Consider the following 18,777-nt stretch of genomic DNA (forward strand, 5'->3'; position numbering starts at 1 on the left):
CAAGCAAGATACGGAGTGTGAGGGCAGGTTTGCTGGGGCTGGTGTAGTTGTAGTCCAGCAACATCTGCAGGGCAAAAGGTTTTCAGCACCTGTTCAAGGAGTTGGTGAGGCAGAATTTGCGTGGCCTGGGGAGAGGTCCAAGAGCCAGACAGAGAGGTGGTTGGGTCCCATTGGAGCCCCAGGCCTGAGGTCCCCCACCCCACCCCTGCCCTCTTCATTATCAGTGGATTCGGAAGGCAGTCTGAGTAAGTCTCCCCTTCCCATGCAAGAGGTTTTCCCTTCCACAGGGCCATTTCAGCGAGCCTGGGAACAGAGATTCAACCAACCTCCCTACACCCACCCTCCCCAATCCTGAAGATACGTTTATAAATAGGAAGCCTGGGTACAATGATAGCATCCTGAAAGCAATGCCATAACCCGATCTGCGTGTGAACGAAGTCCCTGTTGTCTCAGTAGTATTTATATTACTCTAACTCCTGTTACAAAGGAGATGAGTCATAGAGTAGAGCCAGCCAAGCAACAAAACTGCATGGCTTGCTGAAAAACTTGGGCTCAAGGATAAGCGGGCTGCATCCTGAAGCACGTTACAAGAGCACCACTCCAGAGGAGCAATGGCTAGCCAAATTTAAAAGCCATTGGACAATGCCATTTCCCTGCAATAGGCAGGGATTATGACAGGCCCGATAGGCAGAGAAAAAAGAGGGGGAGGCCAACCCACCCACCCCTCTTTAGTTAACATGTAGTGTCTGAGAAATCTGATACCCTAGCAACCTCATGTATGGACACTGACCCAATCAGATTTCAGTTTGCAAAGAGAAGAGAAACAGTATTTCTTCTGCATACAGATGAGCTGCAAAAATGGGTCACTTCTTTGCATTTCAGGGCGGGTAAGAAGAGAGGTACTTCTTCTTTCCCAATCTTTGCATGGATGTTTGTGTGTGCTGTTTCGTTTCGTTTTGAAAAAAGCACTCACCTGGTGCAATGTGGCATTTCCAGGCTGCCAGGGCAAACCAGAGGAAAGCTGAAGGGTTTAACATTTAGGCACAATGATAAAAGTTTGCATTTTCAGGAAGCCAGTTTATCAGTAACTTACCGGTTCTTTTCTAGTTCGTTGTGCGTAGATCTGGAAGATAAACCAAGAAGAAAAGGATTAGCCATTTTATAACTTCAAGAGCCAAGTCCCCTAAATTGTGAGCAGTTTTCCTTTCTTAGTTACAATGGATCAGAGCAGCACATTTAACAACACACACAAAGAATTACCGTATTTTTCCGTGTATAAGGCTATGTTTCTTTAAACCCCCCCCAAAAAAAGGTTTAAAATTGGGGCTCGTCTTATACATGGGTAGTGCCAAGGGATATTTTCTTAATTTGGAGTCCCCCAAAATAGGGGGCGTCTTATAGATGGGGGCGTCTTATAGATGGAAAAATACGGCACTTACTGACCCTACAAGTACAGGTCCTTGATTATTGTTTAAATATTTGGAGCTCTAGACGGTTTTCAAGGCTTGGGATTTTCATTCAGCGACATCCACTTGTTCATTGTTTCAGTCGCCACCAGTGCCCTGTATGAAGCAGCGCAGCCCACATAATTTTAGAGTTATGACACAGCTTACACATGTTAAGTTACCCCAAGATGAAAACAGAGATCAGGGAGAAAGCCCTGAGTACTCACAAGGCTCCTCAGATCATATTTCAGCTCCCATTGATTATCTGTTCACTTCTTCCCGTAAACAAATCAGAAGTTGAAACAGTGGAAGAGGTTTCAAACTCAGGCTAAGTCATCCTGAACAAGCCAATTTACGGAAGTTTTAATTCTTTTGAGCAATTTGCACGTTTCCAAGGCCCTTTGCATTAATGAGACTGCAAACTTTGTTATTTATTGGCCTACATCAGGGGTCCCCAGACTTACCGCGCGGCGGGCCAGTGCCCGCCGCGCCGACCGCGCGGTGGGCCGGAGGGTAGGGGAGTACGCGCGCAGCGGGCCGGAGGGCGGGGGAGTGCGCGCCCGTGCGCATGCGCACACGCACACGGGCGGGGAAAAAATCGCCGAAAATCGCTTGTGCGCATGCGTATGGGCCTCCCCCGACCCGGAAGTGCACCAGAAATGACCTCTTCCGGGTCGGGAGAGGCCCATACGCATGCGCACAAAGGATTTTCGGCGATTTTTTTGCCGATTTTTTAGATCGTCGCTGCGCCGCGATAGCGGGCGGCGGCAGCGGGCGGCGGGGGTCGTCGCGGGCCGGATTAGAAGGCCGATTGGGCCGCATCCGGCCCGGGGGGCGTAGTTTGGGGACCCCTGGCCTACATCATGGATAACATAATGGAAGCAGGAGACAATGAATGTTTGGGTCCCACCAATTTATATTATTTAAAGTGCTAACCGTAACCAACAAGATCCTATGACTTAAAAAAAATTGACATAAAAGAATTTGAGAACAGCATGTATATTTTATGATAGACTAACTTAAAATAAGGTTAGTGGCTTAGAAAAAGAATAGAAAGAAATACCCATTTGTTTGCCAATTGACATCACACTTGGATGAAGGCCAACTATTTCCTTTTAATATATTAAAAAATATTTATAACTCACCCTTCATTAACAGATACTTGGCCATGGTGCAAAACTTTTAAAACCACCATACAACAAGCACCGAAACCCTCAAAACAAATAGAGGGAGATAAAAATAAGAAAGCAGGCCAATAAGCAACTAAACCTTAATGTGCCTGGGCAAATAATAGGTTTTGACCTGGTGAAAAAATATTGTCAGAGCCAATCTCTCTTTTAAGGGGAGGATATTCCACAAACAGGGTGCCACCACAGAGAAGGCTCTCTTCTGCATTACCACATACCACCTCTCCCCCAGTGATAGGACATGTTGAAGACACTCCTTCGATCTTAAGAAAGGGGCAGGCTGATATAAGGAGAGGAACTCCTATAAACTATCAACATCTAAAAAAGATCCTTGCAGAGAATCCTAATGACAATAGAACTGACTTCAAAACTACAGTAGTTCCAAACTCATTGGTGATTCCTCTATTAAATCAGAAGCTTCTTAAGAAATAAGGGTAGGGGAACTGGTGAACAGGGGCCAACTTTTGCTGGGCAAGTAGAATGCACAAAGATTAATCTGAATTACTCACACCTCCAACCTGGAACTGAATGGATGGCTACATGCATAAGCCACTAACTGTAATATTGTCAGGAATTTGGAAGCTGGTTCTAAGAAGCACAGTCTCCTATCTTCTGATGGACAGACGCCTGGCTCCTCTCCTACTGTGCAAATTATTACAAAGCCTAAAGCAGAATGCACAAGTGTAAAAAGAAAGCCAGCAACATTCAGTGAACTTTTTTTTAGCCTAAAGATGTATGAACATTTGGAGTAAAATCAAATGCAAACACAATGGGACCCTATTGTCACATGCGATGCAGAAACTTAGAATTTTTTTTTAAAAAAAAGATGAGAGGACAGAACTCACATCCTTCTGGCATTCTCATAAGGATTCTTCTCCACCATTTTGACATTTTGTTGACCAAGCCATTAAATGTATGTTTGAGCTCATTGGTATAACACAGCTTCACCCCTACCCATTTCTTAGGTTGTCCCCATAATAAGCAGCGGTCATCAGAATGTTACAAACATCCTTTTAATCTCTATTTTGGAACAACTAGCTTTAAATTTCACACACACACACACACACACACACACACACACACACACACACACACCCATATTCCTATCCATACACTGTATTCTTTAGACTGTGCACTGTGTTAAAATACATGGATTTCAACTATTAAATAAGAATGAAAGAGGGGTGGGAGACACTACAGTTCTCCCATGACCCCAAAAATAGAACTGAAATTCCTTTGAACTGTATTTCAAGCAGCAGCATCTAAAGGTTTAGAAATAAAATCTGGCACTGTTGTGAACTTATGCATTTGGAGTAATCTGTGTGTAAATTACTGTGTGTAAATCCAGTGTGTTGTTAGTTTTATTTACTGTTATGTTCCTGCAGGAGATGTCTCCCTCTTGCTGGAGTCTCCATTAATGGCTCCAAACCCAAAGATATGCAAGGGATTGAATTCCAACATTATAATCAAGCCAGTCATGAAGGTTGGCGCTGAAAGAACAAAGTTCAGCCCACCGCTGGGAACAAAATTAAAACAGCAGGCTCTCCCTATTCCTTCTCACACAGGAGACTCTTTATTACTTATCTTTCTTCTATCAGACACCAAAGCTGAGGAGGGTTGCCATTTTTCCATGAAACTGGAAAGTTTATTATGTGATTTATAACCATATTGGCCTAAAGTAGTATGAATTTTCCCAGACAGGGAAGGGGGTGGGGTGGAGGGGGGGAACCTCTGCCACTTTTAAATATATCCTGTCAGACGATTAACATTCCTTAAAATATAAAACATTTTGAAATACATCTAGTGTACTCCTTGGTGACTTGAGGTGTAATCAGAATTCTCTCCTCAGAAATCTTTGCCATTTCTTCCATAGCTTCCTCATAGTAAGTACACTCACAATTGCCTCTAAACTAGAAAGTAACATTCTGACTTTCTGTTAGATCAAAATACGCTCATGTGTTAAGTATTGCCCACAACGGTGACTAAATTGTGCGGTTTCATAACCATCGCTCAGTGGTATGCTAGACAGAATTTGGCTAACACTGCACTCCTCTAAGTATCTTTTTAGAAGGAAGCCCCAATCTCTTGAAGGGGCTTACTCCCTGGTAAGTGTATGTGAACAGCAGGCTGAATCCTATTTAGCGTTCCATTTTTTGAGCAGATTTTTATTCCTCATACGGTAGATGTACACATGACCACCAGATTAATTTCATTTTTATTTTTATTTTGGTAAAGGCAGAGAAAAGAGCCTCGATACTGTATCAGTAACAAGTATACAGCATACAGCATTTACCAAATTTCTGTGAGGCTGAAGGGACAAAATGTTTGCCCAAATGACCATTTTGGTACAGAACATCAGAGTTTTTCAAAGCACCAGCCTTATTACATATACACAGAACCCTAGCCAGAAGTGGAGCTAAAATCTGATGAGGAAAAGGGATTAGCTGCAGAACAGCACAAACGGTTCCAATTCTTATTATTCTTGTTTACCAGATTTGACTCAATTGCACGCAGTTGTGTTTCCAGACTGGGGCCTTATATCACAAATGGGTCATTCTGATACAATCTCTCTGTGTGAGTATTTGGCTTCCACACACCCGAGTTTTCTTAATCCTGGGTATTCATCATTTTCCCACCCACGTGGGTTTGTTGCCCCATCTCTCCATCACAAACTGCACAAACTTTTTCTGTTCAGGACACTTTTTCATAAACAATCCTCAGATGGTGCACAAGAGCAAATGTTGCAAGCCTTAGTTATCTTGTTTCGCAATAAGCAAAAATAGAGACTTGTAGTTTTTGGGTTTTTTTGTGGGGGAGGGTGGACATCTCCATTTGTTTGTTTCTAATTTTTAGTACCAAGGTTTTGCACAAGACAAGAGGGATAAAGATTTTTAAATCTAATTTTAAAGGCTAGAAAGTGTAGGGCAAAAGGTAAATGTGGAGGAGCCCATAGTCTCAGAGGTACATACTACACACACACACACACACACACACACTAACTAGAGAGATCTCGAAAAACAGCCTCTCCTAATCAGGTTGCTGAAATTCAAATGTGCCTTCAGCATGTCGCAGTTGGTGGAAATAAGCCCACTCATATCATTTGAGCTACCAGGAAGAAAATGGTTAGATTGTGCTCAACTGGGAAGCAAATGGAAGTATAAGGGGTGTTGTGTTAGAAGCCACCCACCCAAATCACACACCCCAAAATGCTAACAAGCTTCCATACCAGCTATAATTACAGATGTCTTAATGGGCTGCTTTTACTTATCAGATTTTCTATAGTAAGGGGAGATCCATATTATTATTATTATTACCTTTGAAGCACGGACCAGTATTTTAATGGCAATGATGTCATGTGGAAACTAAAAAAAGAACAAAAACAAAAACCAAGCCTTGCCTACATGAGCAGCACCAATTCCATAATAAACTCCTATCTGGAAGCACTCTTAGTCACAATTCAGCATAATGCTCAGTAAAGCAAGCTTTATTCCATCATCATATATTCGCTGAATTTTGTGGCGCTGCTTCACACTCTGCTGCTGCCTCCATTTCATAAGGCTATGTGGTTCTTCAATGCTGACCCCTTACTTTAGAACACAGGTGGGCAATGTGGGCCCCACAATAATCCCTCCCCAGCTGTCTGAGAACAAACTGGCAGGTTTCTGTTATCCACGCCATGGGTTCCCCTAAAGAATTATGGGAACTGTAGTTTTCCCCCCACTGAGCTACAATTCCCAGCACCCTTAACAACCTAAAGTTCCCATGATTCTTTGTGGGAAGTTATGAGCTTTAAATGTACAGTGTGGATGTCTGTCTGTCTGTCTGTCTCTTCTTCCCCCACACACACTGATATCAGAAAGAAATAATTCGAAATTCAGAGGACTGTTAATTCAAACCTGATGTAGCCGTGGGGGGAAACTGAAGCAAATCAATCTTTATTCTGGATTAGCCAGTCCAGAAGGCATGTCCCTGGCTCTGCCATCATTAATTTTAGCTCTGACACTGGCAGGGGCAAATGCACACACAGACATGGATCCATTACCTCCCTCCCCCCCAAAAAACCATGCACACTAAGGAATCCTCCTCTTGACAAAAAATAGGCTCCCCAGCATTTGCAATTCCTTACTACAAAGTATCAGGCAGTGCAAAGTTAATCAGCGCAAGTCTTTAAGGTAATGTTGAACAGCCACAAACAGATCTCTTGGGTAAGCCACTCCCCTCCAGCCTGACATAGTCCTAATAGTTGGGTGTAGGCTTAAAATGCTTCATCTTGGAGAAAGGCCCAGTCAATGGTCTGGAAACACCCAATATTGCAGAGTTACCAAAACTAAGCAGATGAGTAACCTGAAGGTCACAGGGCAAATTATTTATTTATTTTAATGAAAAGTAATTTCTAATTTTTCCCAAGAATATTTGTAAAAATTATGGCCACCAGCCATCGTAGCACAGGTACAGCATAGCCTGGGAGAGAAAGGAAAGGAAGAAGGAAGATTCCTGGGAGTGAATCCCCTTCTGCATAAGGAGTGGTACGGCTGTGGCATGAGCTTTTCTTCTTCTTTTGACTTCAAACAGAGCCACGTGGCACCAAAGGTGCCCTTCCACTCAAAGCAAGATCAGATCCTCCTTAGCAGAACATTTCACAATGAAGTGAAATCCAGAGGTGTTCTTCCATTTGCACACGTTAACTTTCTCTCTTTCCCAACTGGATTTCGTATCTCGAACTGTTTATAGTTGTAAGCCTCTTTACGCATGCCCAAAACACAGTCCCAATAAAGAGATGGGGAACTTTTGGCTTCTAATTGTTGCTGGACTACAATTCCCATCAACCTCTGTAACTGTTTGTGCTTGCCTGGGGCTGGTAGGAGCTGCAGTCCAACAACCACCTGGAAGGCCACAAGTTCGCCATCCCTGTCCTAACAGCTGGGTTATATGCTGTTCCTCACTGGGAAACATTGGCAAGTAAGCTGTTTGAAATCCCCCAAACCCTGCTGCAAAACAAGCTTTGCAACAGAGAAATATTTACTATGCACTGGAGAGCTTCATGTACCCAGTGTACAGGCATGCCGTTGCATAATGCCTTTGCAGCTGCAGGTACTTTGTGCAGCAAGGTATCCCCTAGTGCTTTGCACAACAGTTTGCAGAACAGCACTAGGGAGCAAACCCATTCTACCCACCCTTCTTTGTAACCTAACCTACCATCGTCTTTTTCCAAAGTGGATATTACAAAGGAGGAATGTACTTTTACATTTCTAAAACAATTCGTACATCAAAGCAGCTAAATATCTTTTCACATCAAGGCAGCATGCAGAAACATACGAACAAAAGAACAATGAGTCTGTTTCTCTCCCTCCTCCCCATATAAACTCGTGTTGCTGTTGACTTTCCCTGTAAACTGCAAAACCCAAGACATAGAATAGAGTTAACAGCCGTCTTGGCACATTCATACTGATGAACTTAAGAAGCGTAGAGAAGGGGACATAATTCACAGTTCTGCTGCTATACTAGACTCATTGAAATAAATAGGAATTCAAGAGAAGTCGTGTTTTGGAACAACATGTCCTGGAAGGTTATTTAAATGTACAGACCTGACCTAACCTGGTGAATTGAAAGCATAGCCTACAACACATTGGCCCAGTTCACACGTCACATTAAACCATAATCTGATAACAAGAACTGGTTTAATGTGCATGAATAGTGTACTCCAGTCTAAATAACTTAATTGTGCTACAAAGAGTAGTGTACTATTGAACACTGCTCAAAAGTTCTTGCGGTGTTCCTTAGAAGGCTGGATTGTCGTGTTGCCTGGACTTGAGCTCATAGTCTCTTTCCTCCAAAGAAATCCTGAGTGATAACCAATGTTTGTCCTGGGCTTACTGTTTATGGTTTGTTTGAAGGAAACAATCGACAGCCCTGGTCTGAACAAGCAGCCAAACTCAAGTCTTCTTTCATCTGTGGTATGGCAACAGCAGGAGGAGGGGACCACCCCTGCAGAAACATTTGAACAGAATGCACCAGCACATTTCTCATTCAAATTACACCACAGCTAGTTGAAAACTATGGTTTCATATGATGTGCTATCTAGGCCAATGACTGTAATACACCCACTAGAGAATGAGGGTCAGTTTGCAAAATGGCAATTGCAATGCTTTGAGCAGGACTATTAACCCAGACCTTTGCTACTACTAGTAAGTTATTGAAATATTAAGCAACGTCAAGTCCTCAGCACAACCAAGACAATGTAAAATAATACATCTGCTTAACCTAGTTTCTTTATTTAAATAAAATATGTTGTTCCAGGGAATGGAAAAACGACCTTTAGAAATACAGCCTCATGAATACCCAAAGTTAACCCCTACAGAGGCATAGAAAGTAACACTTGGAGCAGCAGCAAGCAATCCTGGAAATTTATTGTAAGTCACAAGATTCTCTTTACATATACAGTATTTAAATTCACTGGAGTGTCACTACATGTGTTTTATATTGAAAATGTTACATCCATGGGCACTGCCTGTGTCTTTATTTTTATTGCTATACACTACTAAGATGGCACGGCCACTCTAAACATAATACCGGTAATTATAAAATATACATGAGAAACAATTCATAAGGCCATTTTTTACACATATAAGAGTCACCACCTGATGACTATGCAACACTTCCAATGGTATAATAAAACAGTGACCAAGTTATCAAGGGGTACATATAAAAGACCTCTGCACTACACAAAGTTACCAGGATGCTATCTAGTGATGACTTTTCCATGTCAAAAGTGGCCATTTAAAATCAAGTCTATGTGTGAAAATAACTCAGCCTCTGTTTTTCCATGTTCACATTTTCTATTAGAACAAATAAATGTGACTTGAAATAAAAATCATCTACTGATCTGACGCAATACTGTAAATTACTTGCAGTTTGAGCAATTTCACTGCCCATCTCGAATAATGTTTCTTTGCTTGCTTTCTGGGTGCCGAGACCTTTGGGATCGGTTGGACGTGTCAATTGATTTTAAATATCTGTACTGATGAATTTCTCTTTCCTTAAGATTTATTTTATTATTCGATTTTTTATTCTGCCTTTCTTCCATGATGGAACTTTGATTCCTAAGGCAATTGGTCTCCCATCTAAGACAAGACCTGACTTAAGACCAGCAAGATTACAGCATCATATGCCTTTGGATCACACCCTGGGAGGAATGATATTAAGCTAAAATTCAGAATGGCAGAGGAAGCAATTGGGCAGGTTTGAGCTTGAGCTATGTTTTAACTTGAGGCGTAGGTCAAGTCACAGAGTGATAGTTAGAATCCAGTCAGAATGTACCTGCATCCTAATATAGTCACATGCTTCTTCACTGGTCTGCCCTCGCTAGAATAAACCTAAAAATATGCTCCAGCAAAAAAAGACATTTAGCACCATAGGGTGAAGCAGCTCAAGTAGAATGTGCAACTAGACCAAGGTCACCCACTGAACTTCATAGCAGAGTTTAGATTTGAGCCCAGGTCTCCCAGATCCTAGCCTTACACTGGAGTCACACTGCCCCACTGCTGAAACCTGGTACCAAGACTCAAACTCAGCTTGATAGCAACAAGTCTGTGCATTCAAACACAGGGCTACCTCAATCACAGGAAGGGGGGGAGGCAAAGAGAACATTATTTTTACAGCAGCAAAGTGATGTGTGCGAGGGGGCTCTAAAGCTACTCTACAACTCCCCCCCCCCAAAGCCCCAAGTGCTTTACACCCAGCCAAGGTTACTGCTGAGATCACAGTAGCATAAAAAGGTGCTCAGGGAGAGACGTTCTGGGTGGAGCAAGGATTCTTCTCCATTCCATGAGATTCCTTCCTTCTTTCCATGTGACGAGGTAGTTCCACGTTAAAATGCAAGGGACTGTTGCAGTCACCTCTAGGTTGGCCCCAGGTTTTACATCTCAAAAGAATTAGCTAATCTCTTCTACAATAAAAAAATTCCTTCAGTAGCACCTTAAAGACCAACTAAGTTTATATTTTGGTATGAGCTTTCGTGTGCATGCACACTTCTTCAGATACACAGTGTGCATGCACACTGTGCATGCACACGAAAGCTCATACCAAAATATAAACTTAGTTGGTCTTTAAGGTGCTACTGAAGGAATTTTTTTATTTTGCTTCGACTCAGACCAACACGGCTACCTACCTGTAACTCTTCTACAATAATAACCTGTGCAGCACGATTTCTTCTTGTCTCCATGAGGGCTTGGAAGGTAGTGAAGAACCAAGGCTGAAATATTGCGGAACTCAACCAACCAGCAAAATGTTTTGTCATAACCATTAGGAATCGCTACAACACAGGAGCCAAAAGAGAATATGCCAAAGGTTTCAGCACTGAGAAACCAACAAGGAAGCAAGATTAGAGATGGATTAATATGTATTGTCTCGAAGCTGCGGGAGGCAGTGGAAGACAGGAGTGCCTGGCATGCTCTGGTCCATGGGGTCAGGAGTAACCAGGAGAACTATCAGTAATTTACATTTGGATCCAGATCAGGCAGATATATTTCACCGAACATTTCTGAGTATGGTGGTTATCAAACTATGTCTGTTAGATCTGTGGCACTTTTGCTGCAATGCCGTTTGTAGAGCTCTGGGCAAAAGACACAAAAGCATAGCATCAACACTAAAAAAAATCAGGGTTGGATGTGGTGGTGGTGGTGGTAAAGTGCTAGGTGTCTGTATCAGATATTTATGATCCAGGTTTAGAGAGGCCTGAGCAATATTTCAGACACATTAGTGGTGTGTTTCATTTTCAATGTTACTAATCCATATAAGCCAATATTCAGTTACAATAACAAGTAATAAAATAAAAGTTACAGAACAAAAACAAAACAAAACAACTCAAACATATTGCTCAGCTTTATAGATAAAATAAAGTATCTTATTGTATCTCTTTGAGGGCAGTTTTCAATATTTTGATAACACGGTAAATTCAAAATAATACCTTTTCATAAAATCCACATATTCCAAAAGGCTTTGGGTGCCATAATATTTCTAAACTGCAAGGGCAATTTCAAGAGTACCTTGAAGCTTTCTTTCATGCTCAGAATGTACACATCACTAGGGTCAGACCAGTGATAACTCCAAAGGAATTTTGTTCACCATGCCTTGTGTGTATTTTGAACTATCTGTATTGAAAAAGCTAATACAGTGGCATCTCGGTTTGAGTACACAATTGGTTCCGGAAGTCTGTACTTAACCTGAAGTGAAATTTCCCATTGAAAGTAATGGAAAGTGGATTAATCCGTTCCAGACAGGTCTGCGGAGTACTTAAACTGAAAGTACTCAAACCGAAGCGTACTTAAACCGAGGTATGACTGTAGTCTTTAGTTTAAGATAACAGGCACCTCTTCATTTATTAGGCACCTTGGATGCTGCTGTCCTCAACCAGAGTGCTCTGCTAGGACAGGGGTAGCCAAGATGGTGCCCTCAAAAGGTTTCAGATTACAACTCCCATCAGCTGCATGCTCAAAGGTGATAGGAGTTGTCGTCCACAGCATCTGCAGAGCACCACTGCATTAGGAACATTTGGTTATGGAGGACAGTTGTTGGATTAGATGACCTGTAGGTCCTTTCCAGCAAAAAGATCTCATGATGTTAAAGGTTGTTGAAACAGAAGTCAGGATTGCAATAAAGCAGGCACAAACCTAAAACCACAAAAATAGTGCTAACTCTTCCTCCAGAAACCTAGCAACAGCAGTGTTCAGTTTCTACGAAATATTGTACACAGCTCCATTTCTGATAAGTGTGGGGCGGTTCCCACAGCTGGCCTCCTACGACCAGCCCGATAGGAGTATCAGACAGTCTACAGACATCCAGGAAAGCTGTGGCCTCTGTAGCTAATAAAAGCTTAAAGGAGGTCATGTTGGACCTCTTGGAGCTAAATATATCATCCCATCCTACCTCAGGGCAGTTGTACAGCATGTCCTGTGCCCTTCCTTTCCCCTCATGGCAATCCTATTGGGCCAGTCACTATTATTCAACCTAGCATCACCCAGCAAGCTTTGTGGCGGCATGGAAATCTGAACCTGAACCTCCCTGGTCCTAGCCTGACACTATAACCACTACACCACACTGGCTGCATTCGTGATCTTTCCTATGGGTAAACCTTTGGTCACCAAGTCAGCTTCCTCAAGCCAGCAATGCTCAGCAGTTCTCCAAAGGCACCTGGTTTTAAAGCAGTCGCTAAGCTTCAGAAGTGTCAGAATAACAGAAAGACCAAAGTCATCTTGCCGCATAACCAAAATATTAAGTCCATCTGGTTAGGCAGCAGCTGAAATCCGGGTGCTTTCAAGCTGGATTTCATTTGGGTTAGAACCAGTGAAAGGAGCCAATATATAGTTCCACAATATATACACCTCCCCTATTTTCTTGGCCAAACAGAAAGAATAATATACATGCAGAAGTAAGCAGCCCAGTTCTGTCAAAAAGCATCGCCTACCGCAAGCCTCTCCTTTGCCACAGGGTTCTGGGATAGGAGTTCAGGCAAAACAGGTATTTTGTATCGCACGAATCTGGCACATTTAATTAAACTCTCTCTCTATCCCCAAGTATTTGCACTTCCTAGATATTACCAGGTACTGGACAACATCCCATGTATGTGGTCTGCGTATTCTAAAAATATCAGCCCTGCAAAAGAGTTTAAGAGACCTACATCCTACATATGTTGTCGCAGCTCCAATACATTGAGGCGGGGAGAGAAAAGTCAGAAGGTAGATCTCTAAATCCATAAAATCAGGAGTAACCCAGCACAGCTGACATTCCACACAACCCCACGTGGTCGCTGGCATCTCAATGCCACCTGCAATCACGTTCGTCTTGTATACTGTGGCTCAGTTATCTGTCAGAATCCAGTCGTGTGTAATGAACTCGGGACACACCGCACACAACAGTGACACATTCGCGTGCACCATATATAAAACGCATCTGCAAATATATATTTGGAAACACAGTTTCAGAGCCATTCACACTTTACTTTTTAAATGTAGGCACATGCTACATTTTTTAAAAATGCCAAACTACTTTAGCAGTGCCATCAGTTCCAAACGGTACCTGGGCATTTAAATGGTTAGGTTTCTCTGCAGTGTGCACAGAAATGGTGACTGAAAAAGGATTGGGCCCACATCTGTTTATTACAGGGAAGCCCAGCCACTTAAATGGACATGAATCATCCACAACTGATGGCACAACACATGGAATTTGCTATTTAAATTCTGGTAGTTTGAGTACTCAGGTTAAAAGAGAGATGAACAAGCCCTTACAGAATTCAAAATGATTCAGTAACATCTGTATTTCATTTACCAGAAATCAAGGGCTAAAACAGAAAAAAAGGACAGAAGAAAGAGAAATTCAGTCAGAATTAAAACCTGAAACAGACCAATAAGGGGTCTTCTGGGAGTAAAACCAAAACCAAAACAAATAAACCCAAATCCATCACAACAAAACAAATATAGAGCAAAGGATCTGGGAGGACCTTTCCATTATGATGATCCTCATGAATAAATTTTAAAGCAATCTGGAAAGATCTTTCAACAATCAGTGTCCATATGCCTCATTTCATGCAGACAAAAATATCCTCAATTTCTATAGACAAAAATATCCTATCAGATAAGCAGTGCAAGCCTTAACACGGGCATCCCCAAACTTCGGCCCTCCAGATGTTTTGGACTACAATTCCCAACATCCCTGACCACTGGTCCTGTTAGCTAGGGATCATGGGAGTTGTAGGCCAAAACATCTGGAGGGCCGCAGTTTGGGGATGCCTGCCTTAACACGTCAGGAAAGAAACTTCAGCAGTTTAATTCATGAAAATTTGCAGGATCAGGACCTTGGGGAAAACTGGCTTTTAAAAATATATCAAACCAAAACATATGCATTTACCCAGGCTTTTAACAAACAACAACAATGCCACTGTTTTATGTTACTATTTTTTATGGATTATGTAAAAAAAAAAATGACCTTCCATGATTTTATAAACCACTTTATGAATCTATTGAATTGAGAGATGGGTTATAAGTGGCTAAAATAAAATCAATCGAGGTTCGAATCCATTGCACACTTAAACGTGAATTAGCACTTCTGAAATCAGTAAGAATTACCGTATTTACTCGAATCTAATGCTCACCTTTTTTGGCCAAATTATGTTGTGAAAATTAAGGTGTGCATTAGATTCAGTGGCACATTTACATCTGCCAACTTTTTTTTAGTTGTTTCAAGGGTCTGAAAACTGAGGTGTGCGTTAGATTTGATGGTGCATTAGACGCGAGTAAATACAGAACTTCTAACTTAACTTGCATAAAAATAATTCCATATAAGAGATTTTCATATTCCCTAATGGCGCTAGCAGCAATAAGGAAGTAACTTTATTTGTGTAACATTATCACTATGTTCTGTGTTGCCACTCCACAGCATGTACTTAAGAAAATGCCAGCAGCCTTGCCAAATCTCTTTCTAAACAAGGGGGGGGGGAGCACACCCTACAAATTGAAACCACTGAATTGTACACTGCCTAAACATAGCAAAACAGCAATTGACTTCTCTGACTGGGCCTAGGATTTTGCGAAGAGCTTCAGGGCTCGTCTGGGAAACATGACACTAAAAACAGTGCTGTGCCATTTCACAATTTTTTTTTTTCATTTCAAATGCAAGTGTTGCATTTTGAAGAGGGCAAAAAGTTTGCAAGAAACCTCCTACCTTCTTCCATGCCTGTTCACTGCCATTGTTCCTATTGTTTATATATAGAGAGAGGGGGGAGAGAGAGAGAGAGAGAGGGAGGCAGGGCTTCTTCACTATGCAATTCTAGCTAACCAGGGATCACACATTGTGAATAGAATGATGTCATCGCACAGCCACATTTGAACATACAATGATTTCAGCAAGGGCAAATGAAGCTTACCCACTGCCCTCACACTGAAGGAGCGCAAGGAAAGAGAGAATGCATGTCTAAAGCTCAGGCCACCAGGCTGTTGGTCCCCAACTTGCTTCACTAGGCAATTTCATCGTATGCTAGCCCTACACAGCAAATGTCCCTCCTTTTCTTGTTGCACGACATGAGCTAGGACAGATAGCACATAGGAATATGGATTCAGATGCAGACACTAACCATCTCCACTGCACTGATTTCAATAGGATACTCCTATGGAAGAAGAAGAAGAAGAAGAAGAAGAAGAAGAAGAAGAAGAAGAAGAAGAAGAAGAAGAAGAAGGAGGAGGAGGAGGAGGAGGAGGAGGAGGAGGAGGAGGAGGAGGAGGAGGAGGAGGAGGAGGAGGAGGAGGAGGAAGAAGAAGAAGAAGAGGAGAGATGCTGGTATGCATATTCTGCACTGAAAAGTGCTTTGAGTACCATCACAAAATGGCTGCTAAGGATGGCCAAAATGAGGTTCTAGTACTCTGTACCAGTGAGTGCTGTCACAGAGTAAGCCTTGTGTACAACTATGAGAAGAGAAGAATCCTTGGAAAAGACCCTGATGTTGGGAAAGATTGAGGGCACTAGGAGAAGGGGACGACAGAGGACAAGATGGTTGGACAGTGTTCTCGAAGCTACGAACATGAGTTTGACCAAACTGCGGGAGGCAGTGCAAGACAGGAGTGCCTGGCGTGTTCTGGTCCATGGGGTCACGAAGAGTCAGACACGACTAAACGACTAAACAACAACAACAACAACTATGTTCAGATGTGCATCCCTTTCCTGCCCTGATGAAATCAACTACATATAACTGAACTGCCACAATGGAGCAGCAATTGTGCCTCAGCAACAGGGATGTCTCTCCACCTCTACATACCTAACACCTTGCAAGGAGTTTCATACCCCTTTCACAAAGGGCTGTGCAAAATTGTCCAGAAAAGAGAGGCACAAAACGTTCATGAAACCCAGTGCTCGTCTCCCATTTTGGCTCAGCGCTACTTAAAACTACTTAAAATCAGGACATTCAAAAACAGTGTGGCTGGAAGTATAGAAACTTGGGTGCACTTTGCATGTACATTCATAGAAATGTTTTCAGGATGAACAAAAATATTCCAAAATAAGTACTTTTTCAGATATCTTCTTTCAAACAGCAAAACAGCATGATGCCGAACACTGCCCTCAGTGGCTGATTCATACATACCCTGTTTCTCATATTTTAAGACATACCCATAAAATAAGCCATAGCAGGATTTTTAAGCATTCAAGGAATATAAGCCATACCCCGAAAATAAGACATAGTGATAGGCGCAGCAGCACTGCCGGCCGCGGCAGGAGGAGAAGGAAAAAAATAAGACATCCCTTGAAAATAAGCCATAGTGTGTGTTTTTGAGGAAAAAATAAATATAAGACATGTCTTATAATATGAGAAACACGGTAAGTATGGAAGGATTTATTTTTGTCAGTGTAATAATAAGGTTTCCTCCCCCCTCCCCTTTTAGGACTTTACCAAGTATACATAAAGTATACAGCAAAATCTCTTGATACTGTAAAATGTATGGATGAAGGTTTCCCCCAAAAAACAAGTACTGTATGCCCTTATTGAGCTACTCATCCTCTCAATATGTTTCTCTATTTTCCATTATAGACCAATGCAATGCGCTCCATAGAGTCCAGGTTAGCTCTACACTTAACTTACAATATTCACTTAGGCAAAGGAGATTGTGCTGTTTAGAAGCCAGAAGCCAATCTTCATGCATGTCTACTCAGGACCCAAATTCCCGTGCTCAGCAATGCCATGTCTCTACAGTATAAATATGCTTAATATTGCACCATTGGTTCTGAAGGAAATTCCATACAGTTCAAATTAAATAGGGGATATATGGCCCTTGCTGCCTGGTGGTATAAGGAGAGAAAAGGAGCCAAGGGGAAAGAGGTCCCCTCACAAACCTTAATCTTAAATCCTAGCAAGGCCCACTTTTGACTTCTGTCCCTTTAACGAGCATCTTCCCACAATGACGACGGCTAAACGTGCTCTTCTAAAAATAAAAGCATGAATTGGATTGCAACACAAATAGTCAAGCCTACGGACCAAAATACCGTAGCACTCTACTTACTCTACCTTACTCAGCACCAAGTCACTGTATTAGATGTTTCAGAGATGCCACAAGTTTTGTTACAGAGCAACTCTCTCCGAATTGTCCACTTTCCTACACAAGCTGGGCGTGAAGCGGCACTTCCTGACTTTGCCTACTAACAGCCACCAGTGCTCTCAGCCTCAATTTGCCGTATCCTTTCATGAACCCTGTTAGACTGAGGGATTACACAGCAGACCATTTTAACTTCATTAACCTGATTATATGTTGGAAAAAGCATCCGTCTGCATGCATGCGGCTTTCTTGATTTCCTGCTCATGCAATAATGCTTTGGCTATTGAAGAGCCACCGAGCTACAATCCACCAGACTCCACTCCCACACAAGTCCTATTGAAACAAGTCAGGGTTGTTCAGGAGCAGTACATGGGGAAGCACAGCACTGGCATGCATGGCTGAAATGAGTAACTGCTAGGCAAGCAGACGCGTTAACCACCCCTTTGGTTATAATGGGACAAAATGACATCCGTGTAGAAAACTTAAAATCCAACCCCAACCCCCGTTCACAACAAATAAACATTAAAATAGTGAATGTGCAGAATAAGAACACGACAAGTGTATATTTCATAGGGGCTGGAAACGTGCAGAGGTTTCACCCAACAAAGCAAAGGCCACATTCACATACAAGGTTAAGCCATTAAGGGTGGTTAGCTAAACCACACTGTGCATGAGCTGCCTGGCTTAAAGCTGTGTCCGAACCTGCAGTCATGGGTCAAACAGTCCAGGATTGCAGGTGCAGAGATAAAGCTGAACCAGATGCTCCATGGTTTGTTTCCCTGCTGGTGGAAGGGAGACACAAAGCAGGAGGGCTCAGGTTGCATGCAATTTGTGAGCAGTTTGGTTTCACAAAAAACAGCCATCATAGCTTAGCATTACATGTGAATGCAGTCGTAGTTCAGTTCTCTGTCCTGGAATCTAGCTGCACATGCAGTACCCAGAGAATATCAATATTCATTTTGTAAATGGAAAATAATTTTCTTATAACCATTGCTACTTAGGCGAAGCAGAAAACCCCATAATCTACAGGCAATGTAAGGACTATGATGTGACATTTGACAGTTCAGGTATCTC

The 18,777-nt window shown here is 42.2% G+C and overlaps 1 protein-coding gene across 3 annotated transcripts in view; it reads right to left on the reverse strand.

The window, feature by feature from the left end:
- Positions 1 to 18,777, reverse strand: part of MXI1 (MAX interactor 1, dimerization protein) — a 76,074-nt gene that overhangs the window by 38,347 nt on the left and 18,950 nt on the right. For all 3 annotated transcript variants that reach the window (XM_035132469.3, XM_088670618.1, XM_035132468.3), the window contains exon 3: positions 1,094 to 1,123. In XM_035132469.3, coding sequence (XP_034988360.1) covers positions 1,094 to 1,123 — 30 coding nt within the window. The remainder of the gene's footprint in view (positions 1 to 1,093; positions 1,124 to 18,777) is intronic.

Source organism: Zootoca vivipara, chromosome 5 (assembly GCF_965207765.1).
Source record: "Zootoca vivipara chromosome 5, rZooViv2.hap1.1, whole genome shotgun sequence".
Classification (NCBI taxonomy): Eukaryota; Metazoa; Chordata; class Lepidosauria; order Squamata; family Lacertidae; genus Zootoca; species Zootoca vivipara.